Consider the following 22,027-nt stretch of genomic DNA (forward strand, 5'->3'; position numbering starts at 1 on the left):
TGTGTTTGTGTTTTTATTTCAGAGCTTTTAGTTTGTAAACTAATTGCAGGTTAATTGCGGTCACCTGACAGGTGTAGAGGTCATCTTGAAAGTTTATTTGGGTTAGATTCCTACCATTACAGGATTATGTGTTTCTCTTCAAGGTTGTATAATTTTGCCTGTGTGCAAACCTTAGAGGACGTTAGAGATTAGTTCACTGTATGCGATCAATACCGAGTTGATCAAAATTCCTCCACCAATGAGCCGTAGTGATGAACAGTGTCCACAGGAGGTCAGTGGTGTGACACCAGTGTTCAGGTCAGACAGGGTCGAATCCTACTCTGACCTCTACATTTAAGTATTAATAAGGGCACTGATTAGACAGTACGTGGTCATCTGTTAGTTTGAAAACAACAGGCGAAAGGTTTCAACCTTCCCCTGCCCGTTTTCCACGTCTCCGATTTCCCTCCCTTCATGTCCTCTGTCAGCAAAGTCATTATCTGCCTTTGCCCTTCATCCCTGTTCAGGCCTCAGGGCATTAGGAGCGTTCAGCACACACACACACACACCACACTGCAGGGCCTTAGTGTCTGTTACGCGGGGATAACAGCAGCCAGACCACAGGACGATTAGTGTGTCATAATAACATAACTAGCAGCACACTTTGACCTGAGAGGCCTCTCAAGTGCACCAGCCTGCTTAAAGACTAGTGGCTGCGTGGTAATGGAGCTGAGAGAGTATATTAAAAACTCACTGTGGGTGGAATAAATGGTGACCTCTTGTGAATAAGATAGCAGCGGAAAGCAGTTTAGGGTGGAATAAATGGCACTGATGTCAGTGTATTGAAATTGTGATGCCTTCATCTTAAACAAAGAAAAATGTGAGGGATCAGGGTCAATTCATTGTTTTTATTTCTTCATGCAAAAATAACAAAACAAAAGAATGTAAAACAAAAAAAATTCTTGTAGGCTAATCTTATTATTTTTATTTCTAAAACACATCCGCAGTCAGATAGGCCAGTTCCAAGTTTAACCCTTGTATGGTGTTCGGGTCTGTGAGACCCGTGTTCAGTTTTTTTCAAAAGAAAAATTAAACAATTAATTATTTTTTCACGTGTAAATGTGTTGTGTCTTTCCACTCACTCCACTTGATTATAACTGATTTATTTATAACATTTTATATAAAAGAAAAACGAGAAGCACATTAATTCATAAATGTGATCTAACAAAGGTAAAGGGAAAAAATTAACCATGTTTGCTGTTCATATGTCTTGTAATTGGGATGAAGTAAACATCTGTTGAGTAATTTAACATAAAATTGTTTGATAGTGTTAATTTGGAAAGCCAAAACTCTAGCGGGTCCACCAGACCCATGAACACTGGCTGAGTAACAAAAATACGAACACCACACAAGGGTTAAAAGGAAATGTTGCCGTCTGTCTTTTCCAAATCAAAAATTAGCTTACAACATTTTAAGTAATGAAACATTTTTTTTTACAGGATGCACTATTTATCAAACGTATCCATCTTTTAAAGGCCACCTTTTGCATTTTTCCATACTATTATATAATTAATTTCAATTCATTTTATTTATACAGCACCAAATGACAACAACAGTCGCCTCAAGGCGCTTTATATTGTAAGGTAGACCCTACAATAATACATACAGAGAAAAACCCAACAATCATATGACCCCCTATGAGCAAGCACTTTGGTGACAGTGGGAAGGAAAAACCCCCTTTTAACAGGAAGAAACCTCCAGCAGAACCAGGCTCAGGGAGGGGCGGGGCCATCTGCTGCCACCGGTTGGGGAAATTGTAACATTATTACAAAGAAGTCAGGCATGTAAATCTTCACCAGAACCCTACTGATAATGTAGCAGGTGATCACTGGTCAATTGAAATGAATATTGAAATGAATTTACAATATTCAGATAAAAAACATGCATGGGTATGTCACATACCGAAATATATTTATAGGTTATATATACAGATAAACTATAGAAATCCATTTAATTGATAATAGTAATTATAACCAAAAGTAACACCAAACCTTATTTAAACTTTTGAATAATACTTCAAATGTGAGTTTCTTTGTCTCTTATGTTTTATTTACTTTTCCCCTTTGTTTTCTGTAATGGTTTTGTCATCATTAGAAAGCTCCCATCCTTCATAACAGTCTCAGAGTTCTGATAATTGAAGCACAAGTTAATTCATACACAGAAACATGAAGTCACAGCCTGTTGTCCTCTATATTTCTTTGTTTAATACATTTATACTAAAACTAGCCTCTCGAATACTGTACTGAAGTACAAAACATTATGTGCTTAATGATTAATCAAGCAGGTACAATATTAAAATACTGGTGAATCACATAATACATGGGTAAAAATAAGACAATAATGTGATGTGATAGAATATGTAGAGAAAAACAAATATTTTTTGATTTTCTATGTAAGTATATAGTTCGGCTACAACAGCATCGATCCACCAGAGATGCACCTCGCCATGGCAGCAAGTCTGATGGGCAAGAAGCAAAATAGTTTTCCATGTATTAACATTCACATACTGCATTCCCCATTTATGCTTGATCACAGTCAAACTGTTTCATGATTTTCATTTCAATTATTTCAACAGCAGTAAGCATAGGGCACAAAAAATGGCATTAAGAATTAACTTAAGACATTAGATAACCAAATATTAAAAATAAAACATTCTGCAGACTCAAGGTTGTCCTTTATGTATGAAGCCAGAAAGCTGCTTTGACAGATCAGCAAATGGAAGCATCTGCTAGAGAAAGAATCAATCCAGCAAATGCAAAATAGACAAAAAGCCAGCTTACACCGGGGGAGACCCTGACACAATTGCCTAACTAGCTTTTCATCTGCTCTTCTTTCTTTCTCTGTTGGTCTAATTACCACGTCCGGCTTATTGTCCTCCTGATGACTGTAATTAATCAAGTTCTGCTGCCTAATCTCTGAATCTCATCATCCTTACAGTACACCAGAGCCGGCCACTCCGGATGGTATCCTGATGTAAGCTGTTTTGGGGAGTGCAATTGTGTGCGTCTCTGCAACTTTGCATGCAACAGCAAATTGCATGGTTCCACCCTGCTGTTTGTTTTCTTTTCTTTCTTTTTTTGTTGGCAGTGTTTATCCTCTGCATACAGGTCAGTAATTGTTACTCATCTTCTCCTCCTCCTTAGAGCAGTAGGTGGATGTTTGCAGACAGGAGTTGAGCTATTTATCTTCCAAGAAGGTTTATTTAGCATCAAAGTGTTCTCCCTAACTGAGGCCTCCTTGGCTCCTGTCTACAGAGAGAGAGAGAGAGAGAGAGACTCCTACTGTCACAGCCTTGTCCTCTCTTGAGCTTCAGATGGCTTACCGGCTCCTTAATCTGTCCTATGAGTGACATCACCCTCTGCCAGCACGCTCCACTTATTTCTTACAGGACAGCAGGCGAGAGGGAGGGAGGGAAAGCATTAGGTGGTGTCCACTGGTTTGTTAGGAAAGGTGAATTAGCTCAGCAGCAAAGCTTTGGAGAGTAAGTAAGAGTAAGGTGGGATCCTGCTTGCACACTTTGTCTGGGCTATGGCAGAAGGCACAGCGGAGGGAGACAGTCACATGGAGGAGCTGCTGGATCACGGTCTAGGCATGGAGGAGACAGCCCACGGCCTCCTGAGGAGGCCCTCATTGAAGGAGAGCTACCACAGCGACTCCCTGCTGGCACCAGACACTGACTTCATGACAGGTATACGGCCACAGCAGCTCGTTCTCTCACGTACATCACTTCCATGTAGTTTTGGTCTGACATCTGCTTGCACACAGATGCATGGAGGAGGACGCTAAGCCCAAAGTAAATGAGCTGGTATGTGAAAGAACAATTACACAGCTATTTTCACTATTATTGCTGTGCATTCCTCATATACAGTGGCAGAGTGTGTGTTGGATGCAACACGTAATGCAATACACACAGTTCTCACTACACAGGCCACTTTATTAGTTACAGCTGTGAAATCTCCTCTGAGACAAGTTTGGCATTTTAACATTTTACTCCTTAAAACCTCAAAGCTAAACCAACATTAAAGATAAAAGAACAGTTAGCTTTTTGACGTAAAAAAAAAACTGACCAAAAAAGCAGAGCTGATGCACAACTGTTGTTTTGCATTGCACAGAATTTTGCAGGTGGTTCTAAGGTAAAGGGTCTGTGTGGCGTATGAATAAATCTTACAATGAAGAGAAAGAGAACTCGTGCATGCATGATTTCCAATATGACAGATTTATTCAAATCAGTTTGTTATTTGTGTCCAGAAAACAAAATGAAAACAAATCTGAGCTGGAAACTTTGTTTGAAGAAGAATGTGACTCAACAGGTGTGTCTGACAGAACCTTTTAAGAACCTGATCGCTCTCTTTTCAGGCATAAATTATTGTTGTTACGATTGCTTTTAATGACACGTTTTGTTTTTGTTCTGTTTCTTTCACATTCTCATAAATACACTGGCTAAAAAACAACAACAAAACCAATAAAAAAAGATCTTCCCAGGCTGCTAGATTGCTGTTGCTGGACCCTATTGGTTGTCAAACAAGAAAAAGCCAAACACTAATCCTAAACATCTCTCTTACTTCTCACATGTGACATAGTCATAGTCAAGCTGTGGGTGTTGTGGGATGTGTCTTATCTGAGAAGATTTGGGGAAATGCCCTGTCCCTGCTGGGATATTAGCATCAGTGGACTAACATGTGAAGGACTGCGTGCGCACACGTGGCCTGTGTGTGTGTCAGGCTGCTGACTGCTGATACGAGCAGACGGTTGCCGTTCCTCCATTCAAGAGGCGCCAGCTGCAAACCGAGATTAAAACGCTCCATTGGCTCTCCGTGCTGCAGTTATAGCTCAACGTATTTGCATTTTGCTTAAATGTATATAAGTTTGTGAAGTTTGGAAGCCTTCACTGCGATAACTTGGCAGTGCGTGCGTGTGACTGTGTTTGAGAAACAGCAGATATACTTAATGCACGGGGCTGCATGTGTGTTTACATTTGCCTGAGCAGCGCTGAGGGTGCCTGCCTGTTCTTTGTAGGGCCGAGTTAGTGCAGAGACTGAGCTCTGGGCTGCTAATTCCATTTTACAGCACTGGGATTATGTGCTATTCTAATCTCAGTCCCATATGGGCTGCGTGGAGGTAGCACGAGGATGATGTCATGGTCAGGACAGGAGGAGAAACAGAAGATCACATGCCTACACAAAAATCACAACTCTCCATGAGAGGCGGATTACTGCCTGAATAATTACACTGAAAATCGTCATCCTGGACAGGTCAGCGCTTAGACTCGATTCTCAAAGGAACTACGGCAACAAGTGAGAGTTAAAAATAGTTTGAACGTGCACTTTATGCACTTCACAGACGCTACATTCTGAAAACATTGAAAGCATTCAAACAACAGTGTAAGTTCCAAACCTGTCCACGTGATTGGAGTTTAAACTGCATATTATATAATAGTGGTCAATGCAGTTGAGATTATTATTATTATTATTGTTATTATTATTATTTCCATCTGATTCATCGTTTGGTATGAGTGTATTCATTTAAATGCATTATCAGGGATTGTTACATTTAGTCCTCTTACTGAATCTGGAAAATTGTAAAATATTCAAAGTAAAATCCCCCATCAGTATGAAATAGTGTAATATTACTGCTGTATTTAAGACTGGGCTCATTTTAAAACTTTATGCTCAGCATCATATATTCTATAAATTGCTGTCCTGTGAGTGCCACATATCTATGAAAGAAAATCAATTGTTCATGAGCTCAGAAAAACAGTTTTCAGAAAGAATTTAAAAATAAAATAATGAAGAAAAATCAGCTGAATTAAAAGGCTTGAGCAGTGTGCTGGTTAATTGTTAACTGTCAACAGGGAGGGATTCAAATGAAAAATCAGTGTGAAGTGTTGGCAAAACAGCTGATTAAACATGGTAGACTGAGATATTCTCATAAATGCTAATCTGAAAGTGCTGTGAGGTGCACCTGCTTAACTTGGCTGTTTTATTCGATTGGACATGGTCACAGCTGCTGTCCTCTCTCCATCATTGTCAGCACTTTTCTTGAGTGCACTGAATGAGTTATTAACAGCTTTTTCAAACTCAATCTTTTCTACATCACACATGTTGACCGTGGGTGGTTGGCAAGAGGGAACTCATCTGGTACGATGCTAAATCACTGAAGCTCATTTACTTGCTAATCCTAGCTGTGTTTCTATATGAAGCCTCATGACAACTCAGTCTGAGACTAAAGGAGAGAGATCATTATACTTTAATTTAAGTTTATTTTTATATTTCATAAGCTGAGCAATGTTGCCTTGCTTGTCTTGAACTCCGCTGCTCGTGACTGACAAGTCACAATGATATCAGTGTTCTTGGGTTACTGTTTACATTCCCTTTTGGTTCTTCACACGTGGTTTTAAAAGATTAAGATTATGGTCAAAAATTCTAACTTGAGTCATCAAGAAAAAAGTAGGAGAGATCACAGTGGTTATTATCCATATTTTATATACAAATGGCAGCTTTTACATTAGCCCTAAGCTATTTGTTTATGTGTTACTTGTTACCTTTTTATCCACCAGTTCTTAACGCTAACTTTTTAAAACGTTGTAGCATTACTTTAGTTTTTCTGCCTTTTGTCCGTTTGAGGTATTCTTAACTACTGTTTGTTATACTCTTGCCCACTTTTAAGATATTCTTTAGTAATTTTATACTTTTAACCCCCCCCCCTTTTTTTTTTTTAGCTATTCTTAGCTACTCTTTAGCTATTTTATACTTTTAGCCTTTTTAAGCTTTTCTTGACTCACCTTTAGCTATTTTATACTGTAGTTCGGTTAAAATTCCAGATATTTATGCATTTTTTGCACTTTTAGTCACTTAACCATTTTTTGTTACTTTTCTATTACTATTTATATTTATATCTGTATCTATTACTCTTACCTATTACCATTATTAGTATATTCAGTTTAATTAATTAAACCCGAGAGCCTGTTCAGCTAAACGGATCTAGCAAGCAACCCATATGCTGTAAGTTTAAAGCCGCGGCTGTGCTTTACTGTGTGTCTTTTCCCCTTAGCTGAGCTATCGCTCAGCTTTCTTGTCTCCACTCTTTTATCACAATAAAGTACAAGGTGCAACAATTGTTACAAAATAAATCTACTGAGGCTAACACGTTTTCATGCAACAGTGGTATTATGGTTTGGACAGCTAACTCATTATGCTGATGTACTTTTTAATCAAACCAAAATGCTTACTTAATCAAATTAGTTGAGCTTCTTCACGATTTATCCTCACAGCCCCTGGCAAACTGGATAAGTACCCCCTCGGGTAAAAGCACCCCTGGTTGGGAATCAGAGTTTTTGTTGACTTAAGGAAGCAGATTATGCAACTCATCCCTGATCCTTCTTGTATATTCTGGCTGAGCACGACTGGGAAATGATGCCGCTCAGCCGACTCCTGTTTTACTGGGTTTTTTTCTTCTTAAATCCTGTGCAACCACAAAGATGCATTAGTTTTTATTTGTCTCTGCCTCATCCTCCCCGTTACTCAGAGTGACATCCACTGTAAACTGTAACTCTGTGGATGTGCAAGATGTTTACAGCTTCACGGCACAAGAACAAGCAGTGTCTCAGGTTTATCTCTGCTGCTTCCTCTCTGTGTCTCCAGCGCTGTTAGTGACAGGGGGCTTACGTGTGGGGGCGGGGTCAAAGAGGCTCAGGCTGTGGGATTAACATTGTAGTCTGCACACACGCACACACACATATACACACAGAGACACACATGCAAGTACACTTACACGTACACACAATTTAGGCTGGATTGGACGACTGCAGAGTTTTTAAGCATTATCAGCCCCGCCCCCACCTTCATACACTCTCATCCTGAGTAAAGGGCTTTAAGCTCTGTCATACACAACTGCACATCACAGATTGTACCCGGCGACCACCAAGGAAACGTGAGAGGATCTAAACACCAAGACCCTCATCTCCTGCTGCAGATGCTGTAATACCATTTGGATGCTCTAAAAAAAACAAAAGGCGGCTAAAATACCAGAAAGGCTGATCTTGTGTGTGTGTGTCTGTGTGCGACATAAGTGGAGCAAAAGAGATGAAATCTTAGTGGACGTCAACGCCAGCGGATCAAAATTAGATGGAGGGAGAGCAGGCCCGTCTGATAGGAGCAAGAGGAGGAACAAGCACTGAAAAAGTATGCTCGCGAGAGGAGAGGAAGAGGAGGAAGAAGTCTGGAGGGGTGGAGGAAGGCCCTGCTGGCCTGCAGAAGCACCCTGACTGCTCCTCAGCTTCCAGCATCTCCCATGGTAGCCACCTTTGACCCATTGTGACCGTGTTGGATTACAGATTGCCTGCAGTTAAAGATGAAGCAGAAATCACTTGAAGAGAAATGATGGTGGCAGAGGTGTTTTGGATGTGTGCTTTGACGCCATTGTTTACACGCTGCTGCATGGTGTCTGCGGGGATGATCTATGTCCAGCTGTGTGATGACCTCATTAGATTTCTACAGTGCAGCCATGAAAAAGGGAACGCTAAAGAGCTTGCCCCTCTCTCTGATTACACCTTCTATAGATCTTGATGTCAAGTCAGCTGCTTGCATCTATTTCAGGCAGGCAGTTGTTTAAAGGAAGCATTTTTTTCTAATGATAATGCAAAACATGTCATGCTATCTGTCCTCATATCCGCAGACGACCGCAGCTCGGCCAGCGGCCTGGATGTGGCCGATCGGCTGACATATCTCGAGCAGAGAATGCAGATGCAAGAAGATGAAATCCAGCTTCTGAAGATGGCTCTGGCTGACGTCCTGAAGAGACTCAACATTTCTGAGGAGCACCAAGCAGCTGCTTCTGCTGCTGCTGGCAGGAGAGCACCGGGGGCCAAAGGTGAGCAAAGATCTACTGTCATATCTACAAGCCAGTGGAAGGATTTCAGGTGTGTCGATACATAAAGTGCTTTAATCCCTCAGCCTGCTGTACACGAGAAGACATCGACTTTTTTATAGATTGTACATGATGTGCTTGATTCAGTCATTCTTCCTCAGGTGCATTTGCTAGAATGGGACTATATTATTAAAAATGTGCATAATGGAGAAAATAAAAGATGTTTTAAAGAGACGGGTTTTGTTTTGTTGATTAGGTCTATATGTAGTCACAGAGTAAATTGAATATCACAGTTTATCAAATCCAAGCATGTGTGCTCAAATTTTAGAGATAAATCTCACAAAGCAGAGTAAAGTATCGTGTTTGAGAAGCTGAATCAAATCATTTTTGTTTTGCTTAATCCCAGAGTCGTGCAAACCCAGTTATGTGCTCAGTGTTTAACGACAGAAATGCTAATAAAAATCCAGTCATGGCTTTTTCTCAAAAGGGACTTTGTGCAGGCAACAAAAAGAGCATTCACAACAAACACAGTTCACAGAATATGCGTGTGTGTGTTTGCTCCCACAGCCAGGCCAGTGTCTCTGGCTCTGCCCTCCAGAGCCCCCATGGTGACCCCCAGCACAGCTTCTCTGAAGAAGAGCACCACGCTGCCCTCCAGCACCACAACCAGGAACTACAGCCCAACACCACCCCGAAGGTACCCTGTCCTCTGGGAGGGAGCTGGAGATTATTTTCACTTTTTGAATATGTGCAGGAGATCACGTTGTGTATTTTCCAAGCCGACTTAAATGTCTGCCGTTAAACGAGGCATTAAATTTCTTTACTGCTCACTGTGGAATGATCTCACACAGCAGACCTTCTCACCCCACCTCACCCAGAAGAGAAGTCTAACGTATACGAGCGTGTGCTAATCAAGCAGCTTCAGTCTTCATTAGCGAGCTTCGCTTCTCATTATTTAACATGCAAAGGCAATCAGAAAGACAGCCTCCGGTATCTAAGAAACTGCACACGGATGCTCCGTAACGATCCCCAACACCAACCTCTTCTTTTTCAAAGCAATAAAGCGCCGCTCCATTTTCTGCACATCTCTTCCTCTCAATTACATTTCAAATGATACTGCTATTAGATAGCATTAGTTAGAGAGCATGATAAGCTATGTCTGTGGCACCTTAATGTGCTGGTGCTACATCTGGGCTACTCTGATATAATTGCACTGAGAGTGGTAAATCTCCATTCACTTAAAACCGGCCGCTCAGTATGAGGAAAAAGCAAGACGGAGAATCACCCTCATCATCGCGCTCATCTTTATTAAAGCGGGTTCATTTCTTTCCACTCTTATTTCACCTTTCTAATTAATCTCTCCTTACCTTCTGGCTCTTTCCTCTTTCTCTTCTGTGCTGTCCATTTCTTCTTCTTTTTTTCTGACCCCACTCGCTCTTTTCGTCTTTCCAGCGGTGTGAAGAGCCCACCTGGTAGCGTGAAAGACAGCCCGTGTAAGACCGCTAGAACACGACCCGCCTCTGCAGCCTCGAGCAGCAAGAAAGTTCAGGACAGGTGAGAAGCTGTTATTGAATTTCTAAATTTACACACAAACAACAAACTTAGGCGTCTGTCAAATTTACAGCACAGTTGTGTAACAGTGTTTCAGATTTCTTTGCCCACGTACACACTTCTCACAAACCAGATCATGTGTGGATCTCTGCTGATTTCGAGGTGACTTACGGCCGATTTTGTTTCTAAATTTAAATCAAACTTATTTCCGCCCCAGACATCCTGTTTCAAGAGCAAACGCGGGGCACGAGCACAGGAAACCTTTAATTAGGCCTACTCAACCGGAAACTGATGTGTCAAGATTTCAGCCTTTTATAGTCGGATGAAATCTCCCTTCGGATCTGCTAACTCTCTCTTTCTGTCCCTGCATCTCTTTGTTTCTCTCTCCCACTCGTGTCCTCTGGCATCTCTGTATCATTTTCTCTCTCCGTCAACATAACAGCGGCAAACCCAGAGAGGATGCAGTGAATGTAGGTAAGTTGACTGGTTCCCGCCGGCAGCATTCAGAACAGGACTGTTAAAGAAACCCGGCGTTGTTTAACTCTGAATTGCATGTGTGTTGCTTTGCTGCAGGAACCAGGCGTGTGACACACTGCAAAGGTAGGCTTCTTCCCTGTCTGACACCTCCAGTAACGCAAAACGGCCACTGTTTACATTTATAATGAAGCGAATCGTGCTTGAGCTCCTGTTTTATTGTCATCTTTTCATATTTCCACATCTCACCATGACTTGTGTGCCTTCCCTCGCCCCTTCCACCCTTATTTTTTGTCTTTCTTTCATCCCATCCACACCCACAATCCGCCCTTCACGCTCTCTTCATCGCTCTCCTTTCCTGTCACTCCTCCACTCTTACCTCCTTCTCTCTCCGTCCTCACCTCACTTCACCGCTTCACTTAGTGACTATGCAGATCTATCTGAGCCCCCTCACAAGAAAGACTGGGTCTTCTGAAGCTGCCAAGTCCGCTTCTGCGGTGCCCGCCCACAGCGGGCCCGCGCCCACTCCTAATCGCCCTCAGGCGAAGAGGGGCGGCAAGCCAGAGGCGAGGAAAGCAACCCCATCCTTCACCTTAAACTTCCAGAAGACCTCAAGCGGCCAGAGCGCACCGCATGACACGTCGAGCTACAAGAGCCCCATCAAATCACCCAGCCAGTACTTTCAGATTTGTTACTGACACGCAGGTGGACCACAGAGGACAAGAGCTGCACTCTTCTGCTTCACTTTTAATGCACAAATAGGGAAAAGTGTGGACAATTTATTTTTTCCATCCCTGCTACTGAGCGTACTAAAACCCCAAAACAAATATGTGAAAGCCTCAACGAACCACTTGAAACCTACAAATACAGGTTTTGTTGCAATTCAGCAATTGGGACTTATTTCTGAGGATAGAGTGAAAGCTTTGATGCATTCGTAGCCACACCGCACAGCATAGCAATAGCTCAATTTGTCACACGCTGGTACCTGCACAGCACTTCACCGAAGGCCTGTGTTCACCGCTAATGTTTGTCTCCATCACGCTGCGTGAGAAGTTGCCGAGTGCGTGGGCACCGAGTGTGCGATTTAAGAGAGAGGCTGGTTTTTTTTTTGTTGTTGTTGTTGTTGTAACTCAATGTGTGCCAGCGAGTCTGTTTGATGTGATGTTTTCGGTTTCGTAGCTGATGTCCCACCTTAGATCCCACCTTAGATTATTTACAGTGTGTACCCAGAAAGTCTCATTTTAAATCAGGAGAAACAATAAAAACAAACACTGTGAAAACACTTGTTGTGGTTCAGTTTAATGTGTGTGAGTGTGTGCATGTGGTGGTGGCTGGTACCATAATAAAAGAAAGAGGTGGTTTACAGCTGTGCTCCAGCTATCAGCTGCTCATAGCAACAAACATGGGGCCACTTTAATATGATGACAGCAACAGGCTTTTATGAGGTAGCTAAAAAGAACTAATGGCTGCTGAACACTTTGATGAGCAGTAAATTGTTGAAAATCACGTACTGTGACCTTTTTTTTAGCATTCAAGTGGAGATTTAAGAGAATTACAAGAGCAACAGTTTCTGGTTCTACAGTTTCCACAGCCTGCAATACTGGAACTCTGAACGCTCCAGTATTAGCTTTCGCAGATTTGATTGTTCCAAGCATATGAACTGTGAAAGATCTTGGAATTTTCCTTTCTCAGAAGAAAGCTGAGGATGAGGAGCCTCATGGAGTAAGCACACACAGCCAAACATTAGCTGGCCTGTTAACTTCAGCTATTACTCACACTGGCCCAAAGCTGTGTAACTGGACAGCAAATAGACTTTGTAATAGAGAGCCGGAAGGTTACAGGCTCTTTAACTCACACGCACTTTCCTTTGGCAAAGCCTTGAAAAGTCTAGGTGTGCAGTGAATGTGTCTATGAGCAGGTGCGTCACAATTGTTCAGGTGTCCTGTGATTCGTCTGCAATGTTCCCATGACTTCCCATGACATCGCTTTCCAGACTGTTCTCTCTGTTGAGGTCAGGAAAGCGATTCCGCTCCCTGAAGACCAACACAGAGAGACTGAGGAGGAGCTTCTTCCCACAGGCGATACGGTCTCTCAATCACACCACCACACAGTACTGACCCACACATATGGTTCTTACACACACACTGGACTTTCTGGACTTTGGTTTTGCACAACACTGGTCACTATATTCTTCATTTCCGGTTAATACTTGTACAGCTGCTGTTATTGTGTATATATTTATTTATATTTAGATTTCTTCATACATTCTTATATAGTTCTATACTGTGTATTGTGTATTTTGTTGTACAGTTATTTTATTTTCAACTTTAATTTATATATTTATCTTTATCTTATTCTTCCCAGTTAAATTTACCCTTCATTCTAATTTGTGTTGTACAGTTATTTCATTTTTAACCTTAATTTATATTTTATTCCTTCCTAGTTAAATTTACCCTTTTTAATTTTTCATATTTATTTCCTTTCTTATTCATAGCCTTTTCCTTTTTTGTTTTCTTTAGGTCACGAGCAGTTGTCCAAGCATTTCACTACATATCGTACTGTGTATGACTGTGTACGTGACAAATAAAATTTGAATTTGAATTTGAATTTGAATTTTATCACATTGAACTTTTAGAGTAAGTGACAAACCAAAATGTTTCAGTCTAACCTCAAGATCAGTCAAACTAAAGCTTTCTGCTGAAATGCTGCCCCCCCCCCCCCCCCCGTGGTGTTAGCAAGATCAGAGGTCATTCAGGTCATTCAGAGGTACCATTAAAAAAAAATAAAAAAAAGTGTGTCATTAATCAGTTAAAATTGGAAATAAATAAGTAAATACATTTCTTGTGTATTTAAATAAATAAACTGAATTTTAATTTGAAGTAACTTATATATTAAATCAGTTACTTCCAGTTTTAATGTATTAATGACACATTTAATTAATTATTTAATGATGTATTTAATTAATTCATTTGGCATTTGTGGCCTTCGATACAGAGAGTGAGCACATTTTTCTTTTAGTATTTAGAAATCAAATGTGTTAGACTTGAAATGGAAGAAAAAGGTGATTTTTGGCCATAAATATTTTGCATTTTGTCAGACTATGTTTATGGATGAACTGAAGATTTATAAATGACTGTGATAGGACACCCTCCCTCGATGGCACTCACTTCCAAATGATAACTAGACTGATGGTTAAATCAAAAGCAAAATGTACATGTCTGTACTGGAAGCATTAGATTGCAGCTGTGGCAGGTGCTATCCTGTGGCTACTCACCATTTATTTTTTGTAATTCAGTTTAGTTTCAATTAATTCCAGAGTTTCAAAAGTCAGTTGCTTTTTGTAGGTTAGTTTTTTGGTTTGAAAATGTTTAGTTTTAGTTTAGTTTTTACTCATTTCTGTGTCAGTTTTAGTCTTTTTTTATATATATTTATATTGAATGGAGGGCATATGTTAGAGGCACAATTTAGGAAAATCAGTACAGGTGTTATAGGTGTTAAAACACTGAACTTTTTGAAATCAGCTAACTCACAGTGATGTAGAGAAGAAAAGTCTCATGCATCGAAACCTCGTCGAGCAAGTTAATTAAAAACAACAACAACAACAACAAAAAACAAGACGAAAACAAGCAAAGACAAAAACTGAGGAGGTCGAATGCTGGTGACCTTGAGCTTAAGGTCAGAGGTCAACTTCTTTAATAATCACCTGGGATATAAAAAGTGATCTATCTACAGGATAATGAGGGGCTGCGAGTATCTTTTAACAATATATATATTTTTAATTTTAGTCAACAAAAGTATTTTTAATATCTTATATTAATATTTTAGCTGACTATAATAACCTTGGTACTCACCCATCAGAACTTCATTTGGGGCTTGCGCTTTTCAAAGTCACTGCCTGAATCCAAAGACATGGAAGTCTTTTCTCTTTTGATCATAAAACACTTGCCAAAAAAAGCCTAGCTCTTGCATTAGCTGACATCAACAGGTTTGCACACATTATCCACAAATGACAGAGAGCAAGGAAAGGATGTATAAGTAATATATTTCCCAGCATGCTAGCTGGACCTCCTTCATGTTCTGGGGCCTGGGACACTGCCTCAAATGTTTAAAATATCACATATTCTAACATCGTAAGTTACAACACATTTAGAATGTGTGCAGCATCTGACACACATAGTTTCAGTGTTTCAACAGAAAAATCTGCACCCAAAAAAGATTTAACACAGAAAAAGCTGTGCAGGAAATTTGTGACCTCAAAGTGCATCCTCCACGTGCTCTTTGGGAGTTAATAGGACCTCTGCTGTTGAAAAGGAGAACTACTAAAGGCTTGATTGGGATTTTATGATGGAAACATTTGTCAAGTTTTATTTTGATTCTTTAAAATGTTTTAGTTCAATTTATGCTGCTTACAGCACCCCCCCCCCCCCCACACACACACCTTTTTTAAAATTCAGTGTGGGGGTATTTGTTATTGACAAGATTTTAAAATATAGAATGGCTGTTCCAGGGCGTTCCAGTCATAACATACACACATGACCCCAAAGGCTCCTCATTTTTTCTGTGCTGAAAAGTTTTATAATAAAATATTTTTTCAGCTTTTTCCTCTTTTATATTAACTTTTAAGTTCCCCCAAAAAGTTTCAGATTGTTTAATTTTTCTAGGATGTAGTTTTTATTTTTAATTCATTTCAGGGCACAAAAATTCACGTGCTTAAAAATGGTTTAGAGCAGAGGTGAAAAATTTCTCAGAGGGCCACATAAGAAACTGGGACTGTTGTGGACGGTCGGACCAATCAAAGCTATTTGCTCCCTCCTATAGAGCCTTCCAATATTAATTAAGGTTACCAAGAGAATGTGAAGAAAAAGGCTGCAGTGACTTTATGTCAAGCAGTTGTCCAAAATATTGCACGCGTTGTGTTGAAGAGATCCAAGATTCAGTTGAAGCTAAAACGTCTGTATTTTTCATGTAATACCAATTTGTACCACAAGATGGTGTAAGGAGTCAATGTGACCTTTATTCAGTCATTTAAAAAACTAAATAACAAAAACGGCAAGTATCCAAAGCCTCTGCAGGAAGTTGGTAGGACTTAAAATAAAGTAAAAAAAACAAAAAACAAACAAACAAACAACCCCCCCAGAAAAAACCCGCACAGTCACTGGTTTTAGCACACCTTCAGTGAAACAGCGCCCCCAAGTGGTGATAGTTTTAGTTACAGTTTGATAAAGTACATTTAACTGTTATTTCTGGACACCTAGATTTTACATATATGATAAAACGTGAATTTTATTCATTATAGAAATTGGCAGTGGTTTTGTCTCATACTAGCTTTCATCAGACCCATTAGATTTATGAAAAAACAAAAAACCCCAGATCAGACCTGACTTTCATGTACAATCAACAGCATACCAGTGTGAACATAAATCGCACCATACAACCCAACGATCCCATTTTCCTGAAAAGCAGAGCCACAGTTCTGGAGCTTTGATCGAGTCTGTCTGTCCTCCACGTGAGGAGACAGATGTTACAGATGTTACAGTGCCATTTTTCTACATGCAGTGATGATATGAGTTGGTCCCATCAGCCAATGAAAGAAAATACAAATTTGAAATAAGATGCACACACACACACACACACACACACACACACACACACACACACACACACACACACACACACACACACACACACACACACACACACACACACACACACAGTCATCGACATCATACAGTAATATAATACTAGCCTATTTCTCCAGGGTCTTAAAGGCTTAAAGTATTTGTGGTAGTCGTGGGTTTCTCTCCAATCACTGTAAAAACTATTTCCAGGTCTACTGCGTAATAAAACGACTCTGATAATATATTTTTCTCTAAAAGGATTGCGCATAATTCATGTGGTCCAACTTTATGTGCTCAGAAAAACACAGGGAGTTTAGTTTACCTACCTGCCCTCATCAGCTGCACAGTTGCAACCTCGCCGGGATGAGGGCGCTGCCGTGCAGCAAAACCAGCCACACTTGAATATTCCAGCAGCCTGCTCTCTCTCACTCTCTCCCTGTACCCCCTTCTCTTTGCCTCTCCATCCATCCAGCCTCCCAGTGGTTGGAGGCAGGAAAAGATGGCACCTCAAAAGCCGCTGTCAGCCACTCCGCCCGGCTTCTCGTCTTTAGGAAAGCGGCGTGCTGCCCTCTGAAGTGGCTCCGACCGAACCAGCAGCCGCCTGAAACACAACGGAGGAGGATCTTTTTTTAATTATTATTATTGTCTATTAATATTATTTTTTTAAAGACAGACCCGAAAACTGTGAGCATCCGTGTAGCATTTTTCCACACCCTCTCGCCTTTTCCACCCTCAGCATCTGCACGTCCAGCCCGCTGCAGGCTTCGCAGTTGTTTTCTTCTTCCTATCAAAACCATACAGATCTGCTGCTATTGCTGGACCTGGATCGTTTCTATTAGAGCCGAACTTGAGGACGAAGGACTGAGCTCACAGGGAGCATCACTGATTTCATTCAGAAGGACGATGAGGTAAGGAGAAGCATGCGTTGGTCTTTCCCTGCACATAAAAGCGCAGACTTCTGCACTGGTTGTGGTGGTGGGTTTCCTTTTTTTAGGGACATTAAGGGGATGTGGGGCTGATTCACAGGGAATCTGGACAATTTATGGGATGCAGCTGAATTTAGAGGCCACAGTAGGTGTATCACAGCCCGGGATTCACGGCAGCACGCGCTTTTATTGACCGGTAGGTCACCTGTTGGCCGACAGAATATGAACCTTTAAGAGAAGCACACTGAGGTCAGCCTTTGATTTAAAATAATAAGAATTTAAAAAAAAAATAGCCGACTCCAGTTCGCTCGGTGATGTTTCACGTGGAGGTACTCTGCACAGGCGGAAAAAAAGGTCTTGTCATGGGAACCAGACTACACGTGCAGTAGTGTGGCGTTACGGTGCACTTAATTAACAACACTTGCTGCGATTGCAGTTTTTAAACATCACCTGAAAAAAAGGTTAAACCTGCGCAGCGTGCACGCTCGCACACACCTCTCCGCACGGGAACCAATCAGCTGTGAGCATTCGATACAGCGATCCAGACGCGGCTCGGAGATGAGGGCGCTGGGTTGACTAGACCAGTGTGAGTGCCTATCAGGTAAAACGTTACTGGCAGGCCCGGGTTTGTCGTCACAGCCTCCCTCCAATCAGCTGCGAGGCTGCCGCTTCACAGTAGTGGGTGAGGCAGCAGAAGCAGCAGCGTTTGGCACAGGTTCACCATGAACAGGAGGAAAAATCAGCTGAGTCTAATTGCTGTTGGCTTAGAAAGTAGAGTGGGTGACGGAGTGTGCGTGCTAGTGTGGTGTTACTCATGGTGTGTGACAATCTGCCTCCCTGCTAGGGACACAAAAAATGTGGCTCGTTGTTGGTTTTTGATCCTGTGTGCTTTGATAAATGCAAGGCGTCCAGAGGTTACACTGCATGAATATATATGGGGTATTTCGTTGTGAAGCGAAATACGAGCTCTGGGATGCCTCAACTTCCAGACCTACTCCCAAATTATACACTCATGTGTTCCTCGTAGTTAGTCCCAGGCTCTAATTCCAGCACAGCAAGCGCCTTTTTCAGGGAATGTCTTGTGAGACAATCAGAGGATGAAAAATAACTGATATGTAGAGGGATGCCAGCACTACCTATTCCCTGCAAACCTCCCCATAGTATAAATCAATAAAGGGGTCCTGTTGTTGCTCGACAGCTCAACATTCATATTCTTGGGCTCTACTAGTCTGTCTTTTCTTGATTCCGGTTTAAAATAATTCATACTTATTTCACTATAGTGAGGCCCCTCAGTCCATTTCATGAGAGTTACAGGGAGCATTTAGGGCAACCTCCCTTTAAGCCAGGAATGTCAAATATAAGGAATGGGGAACAGAAGGACTCCAACATCATGTGTCCTATGATGTAAAATGAGTATAACATCCCTGCTTTGAACCAGCTTTCCTCTGATTAGCTCCCCATCACAAACAGAAGGTGGAACGTGTGGATGGGGACTCAATGTCTGCTTTTAGGCTTTTGGGGTGCTCTGAAACCTGAGATTTTGGCTCAGGAAACACTTGCACATACTCTGACCTTCCTTTTTGAAACTGCGTGCTTGTGTCATGTGAACATCCACCGTTGAAAGTAAGTAAAATTTATTTGTATAGAACCTTTCAAGATAAAAATCACAAAGTGCTTCACAGAAGGTAAAACATAAAAACAAAAATGAACCAAAAGCAAGTTTAAAAAGATAAGTTTTTAGCTGTTTTTTACAATACAATACAATACAATTTTATTTATATAGCACATTTAAAAATCCAAAGGGACACCAAAGTGCTTCACAGTAATATGGAGAGTCAACATAAGTCGACAAAAAAGTCAACAATTTTTAAAAGAGACCACCGAGTCCACAGATCTCAAGCTCAAAGGGAGAGAGTTCCAGAGTCTGGGCACCAGTGTATATATGGCAGAAATAAGGAATAGCAAACCTGGCACACTTAAACCCAGGTTTAGGGGGTAGGATTAGTGTTAAGCAGTAGTAGCTGTCAGTAACTCAGAAAATGTAACTCAGTGTAGTGTCCTGATAAAGGTATTACTGTGTGTGTCTGTGTGTGCATGTGATCCAAGGTCAATGTGAGGCTGTAAATAAATTATTCCTGTTCTGTGGTGATAATAAAACAGCTTTTATTTTGTTAACACATACGTATCAACCGCTTCCTGTGAAAGTTTGCATTGTACACTAGGCAAACTTACTTTTTTGTCGTTTTTCACACAAAAAAAAGCTGTGCACACTGTGATCACATTATCCAAACTTTACCAGCACGAGTCCAAACTATGTGTAACACACTGCTGTCACTTAAACAGCCAGTTAAACATACAGCTGTGATTTAGGAGGACAGATTGTGTGCTTTGTGGAGGTGCTCTGTAGGTGGCAACACAGACTATGGTTCACAAGCCTCTGCTTCAGCAGAGTTTGCTGTGGTTCCTGCGTCTCGCCTGATCACTGTGTGGACTTCATTTATCTTTCTCCTTAAATGACTGCCTGGCTTTAAATCTGCAAGCGCGATGGAGCGGGCATGTTGTTTCTGCTCATCATGACCGAGAGGTCCTTTGGTCCGAGCGTCCGAGTCGCTCGCGTTTGTGTCTTCTCTGTGCTGCTGTGCTGCGAATGTCAGTAGGACACCCACAGTTGTTTTGTGCTGTGATCTAATGAGCATTGATCTCAGTGAGCTCCTGTGGGCTGCAGTTTTTCATCCAGTATTTTTCTATAATGAGGCAAACTGCAGTATTTTGGAGAATTCGTATTATAGTCCCTGCATCCGCCTATTTTTTAAGCCAGGTTTTAAGGAACTGGCACATGCACACATCAGGCATATTTTAATAGTGGTTGTAGTAGTTATGTTTAGAACATTTTTGTTGGTAACTGTCATTTTTAATGGTGAGATTTCTCGACACTGGCTGTAAGGCATGATGGTGAGAACACAAGAGATACAACCAAATGGCAAAGGTCCCCTGGTCTCCCTCTGTGCTCTATTGGCACAATTCGGCCTGCACATCGAGAACCCTGGCTATAAACACAAGAGATTAATGAAGGAATCCAATGCTTGTACCACTGTATTTGCTCTTCATTTGTTATGATTAGCCACACTAGTTTTAGTTATCTCCAACTGCAGAAAGGGGGAAGGTGCTGATCTCTGGAGGAGACAGTAAAGCCTTGCTTGGCACTTGTTTTCTGGAATTGTGGGCTAAAGGGTTGATTCCTGGCTTGTTTCCCCTTCTGGAAGTCGGTTATTTCTCTTCTTTTTTCTTCTTCACCCTCCCATCCATCTTTTTGATTAATTTGCTGTCCTTCACAAATGCAGCAACCTGTTTTTTCTTGTATTAAATCACTTCCTTTCCTTTCTGAACACTCGTATTGTGAACCTTTAAAACGGGACTACGCTTGACTGAGTTGCTCAGTTTTTTTTTTAGCATGATTTGCTGCTTCGCTTTGTTTTCTGCAGCTGAATGCTATGAATAGTTTAGGATTTTCAGTGTTATTCCTTCAAAGATAAGGTATGTGAAGCCCTCTGCTGGCGCCTTAGAGATACTGTAATGAATAGCAAGAAAAGTCCAATAATAGGTCATTTGACTATACTGATCACCGTTATTTTTCTAGTCTTAATCATTCGAGCCTCAGTAACTGAGAAGCTTTAAGGACCTGTTTTTGTTTTGCTTCACTTCATGTTACTACACATTACTCAGAGCTATTATTACCTTTTAAAAAGGTCTCCAGTAAGCTTTGTGTGCCCGTTAACTACATGTTAAAGAGCACATACAGTTGATGTGCGGTCTAGCCTGTGACCTGAGCCTGCCCATTGCAGCCTGTCGTCATCACCACTGCCTCCATTTGAGTGGATGGTTTTTCATTATGGTCTGAAAGTGAAGTGTAGACCCTATTAATCTGATTCGTGGCCTGATGTGTATTGACAGGATCAGTTGGTGGTATGCGTGTGACCCATATGAATACTAGCATTAATAGTGAGCTGAATTGATGCATGACAAGGACAAACAGGGTTATACTGAGTTTATCTCTCTATGTCAAGGTAATGCAAATGTACCGTATGAGAGGCTACTTTTGGGAGAAAACAAAGCACATTTCCATTCTACACCCACAGTCGGTGCTGCGAGTGTCTGAGCTAAAATAAATCATGGAAATGTCATGGTTTATGCCCCGCTGTTCCAGGGAGTGATACACACCAGTGGAGGTCAAATTTCCCCCTCGGTCCATTGCTCCCAGATCTCACAGCTGTGTGCTTTGAAGCTGTTACAGGTGTGCGTTCTTGATGACACATTTGTTGTTGGTCCAGTGTTAAAACTGTGGCATTTTCACCTTTTGTTCCAGACATGTTGCAAGTTTAGTCATCTTATGTTCCCACACTTCGGTAGGAACACACATGTGCTCCCTTAAAAATAATCTTGTGTGAATCATTAAAGACAAAGCGCTGATTAGTTAAAGCTGCTTAAATAATATTTTCATATGAGCCATGGGTCAGGAAGCAGTGCGTATGTGAGGGGTCACTCTTTGGAGCAGTC

General features: G+C 41.2%; 2 protein-coding genes across 3 annotated transcripts in view; both read left to right on the plus strand.

Moving 5' to 3' along the window:
• The first annotated feature begins 2,826 nt into the window (after window positions 1–2,826).
• Window positions 2,827–13,502, plus strand: LOC308396784 (uncharacterized protein). 2 transcript variants are annotated; one of them, XM_080882352.1, is made up of 7 exons: window positions 2,827–3,727; window positions 8,713–8,907; window positions 9,472–9,601; window positions 10,357–10,458; window positions 10,898–10,929; window positions 11,029–11,055; window positions 11,353–13,502. In XM_080882352.1, exons 1-7 carry the CDS (start codon window positions 3,568–3,570, stop codon window positions 11,625–11,627), a joined length of 921 nt encoding a protein of 306 aa, XP_080738478.1. In that variant the 5' UTR covers window positions 2,827–3,567; the 3' UTR covers window positions 11,628–13,502. The 2 variants fall into 2 exon arrangements, with proteins under 2 accessions (XP_080738478.1, XP_080738479.1); XM_080882353.1 differs by having other exon boundaries at window positions 11,364–11,538.
• A 3,544-nt stretch (window positions 13,503–17,046) lies between these two features.
• Window positions 17,047–22,027, plus strand: part of evlb (Enah/Vasp-like b) — a 55,295-nt gene continuing 50,314 nt past the window's right edge. The window contains exon 1 of the mRNA XM_080883612.1: window positions 17,047–17,455. Within this exon, the coding sequence (XP_080739738.1) occupies window positions 17,451–17,455 (5 nt within the window). The 5' untranslated portion in view covers window positions 17,047–17,450. The remainder of the gene's footprint in view (window positions 17,456–22,027) is intronic.

Source organism: Rhamphochromis sp. 'chilingali', assembly GCF_963969265.1.
Source record: "Rhamphochromis sp. 'chilingali' genome assembly, chromosome: 5".
Taxonomy (NCBI): Eukaryota; Metazoa; Chordata; class Actinopteri; order Cichliformes; family Cichlidae; genus Rhamphochromis; species Rhamphochromis sp. 'chilingali'.

What these genes read in the sequence shown, in the direction of transcription:
- LOC308396784 (XM_080882352.1), top strand. Translation starts at nt 3,568, where the DNA reads ATGGCAGAAGGCACAGCGGAGGGAGACAGTCACATGGAGGAGCTGCTG. An exon ending in AGACACTGACTTCATGACAG is followed by an intron (nt 3,728 to 8,712) that starts GTATACGGCCAC and finishes TCATATCCGCAG; the next exon opens with ACGACCGCAGCTCGGCCAGC. An exon ending in AGCAAGAAAGTTCAGGACAG is followed by an intron (nt 10,459 to 10,897) that starts GTGAGAAGCTGT and finishes TCAACATAACAG; the next exon opens with CGGCAAACCCAGAGAGGATG.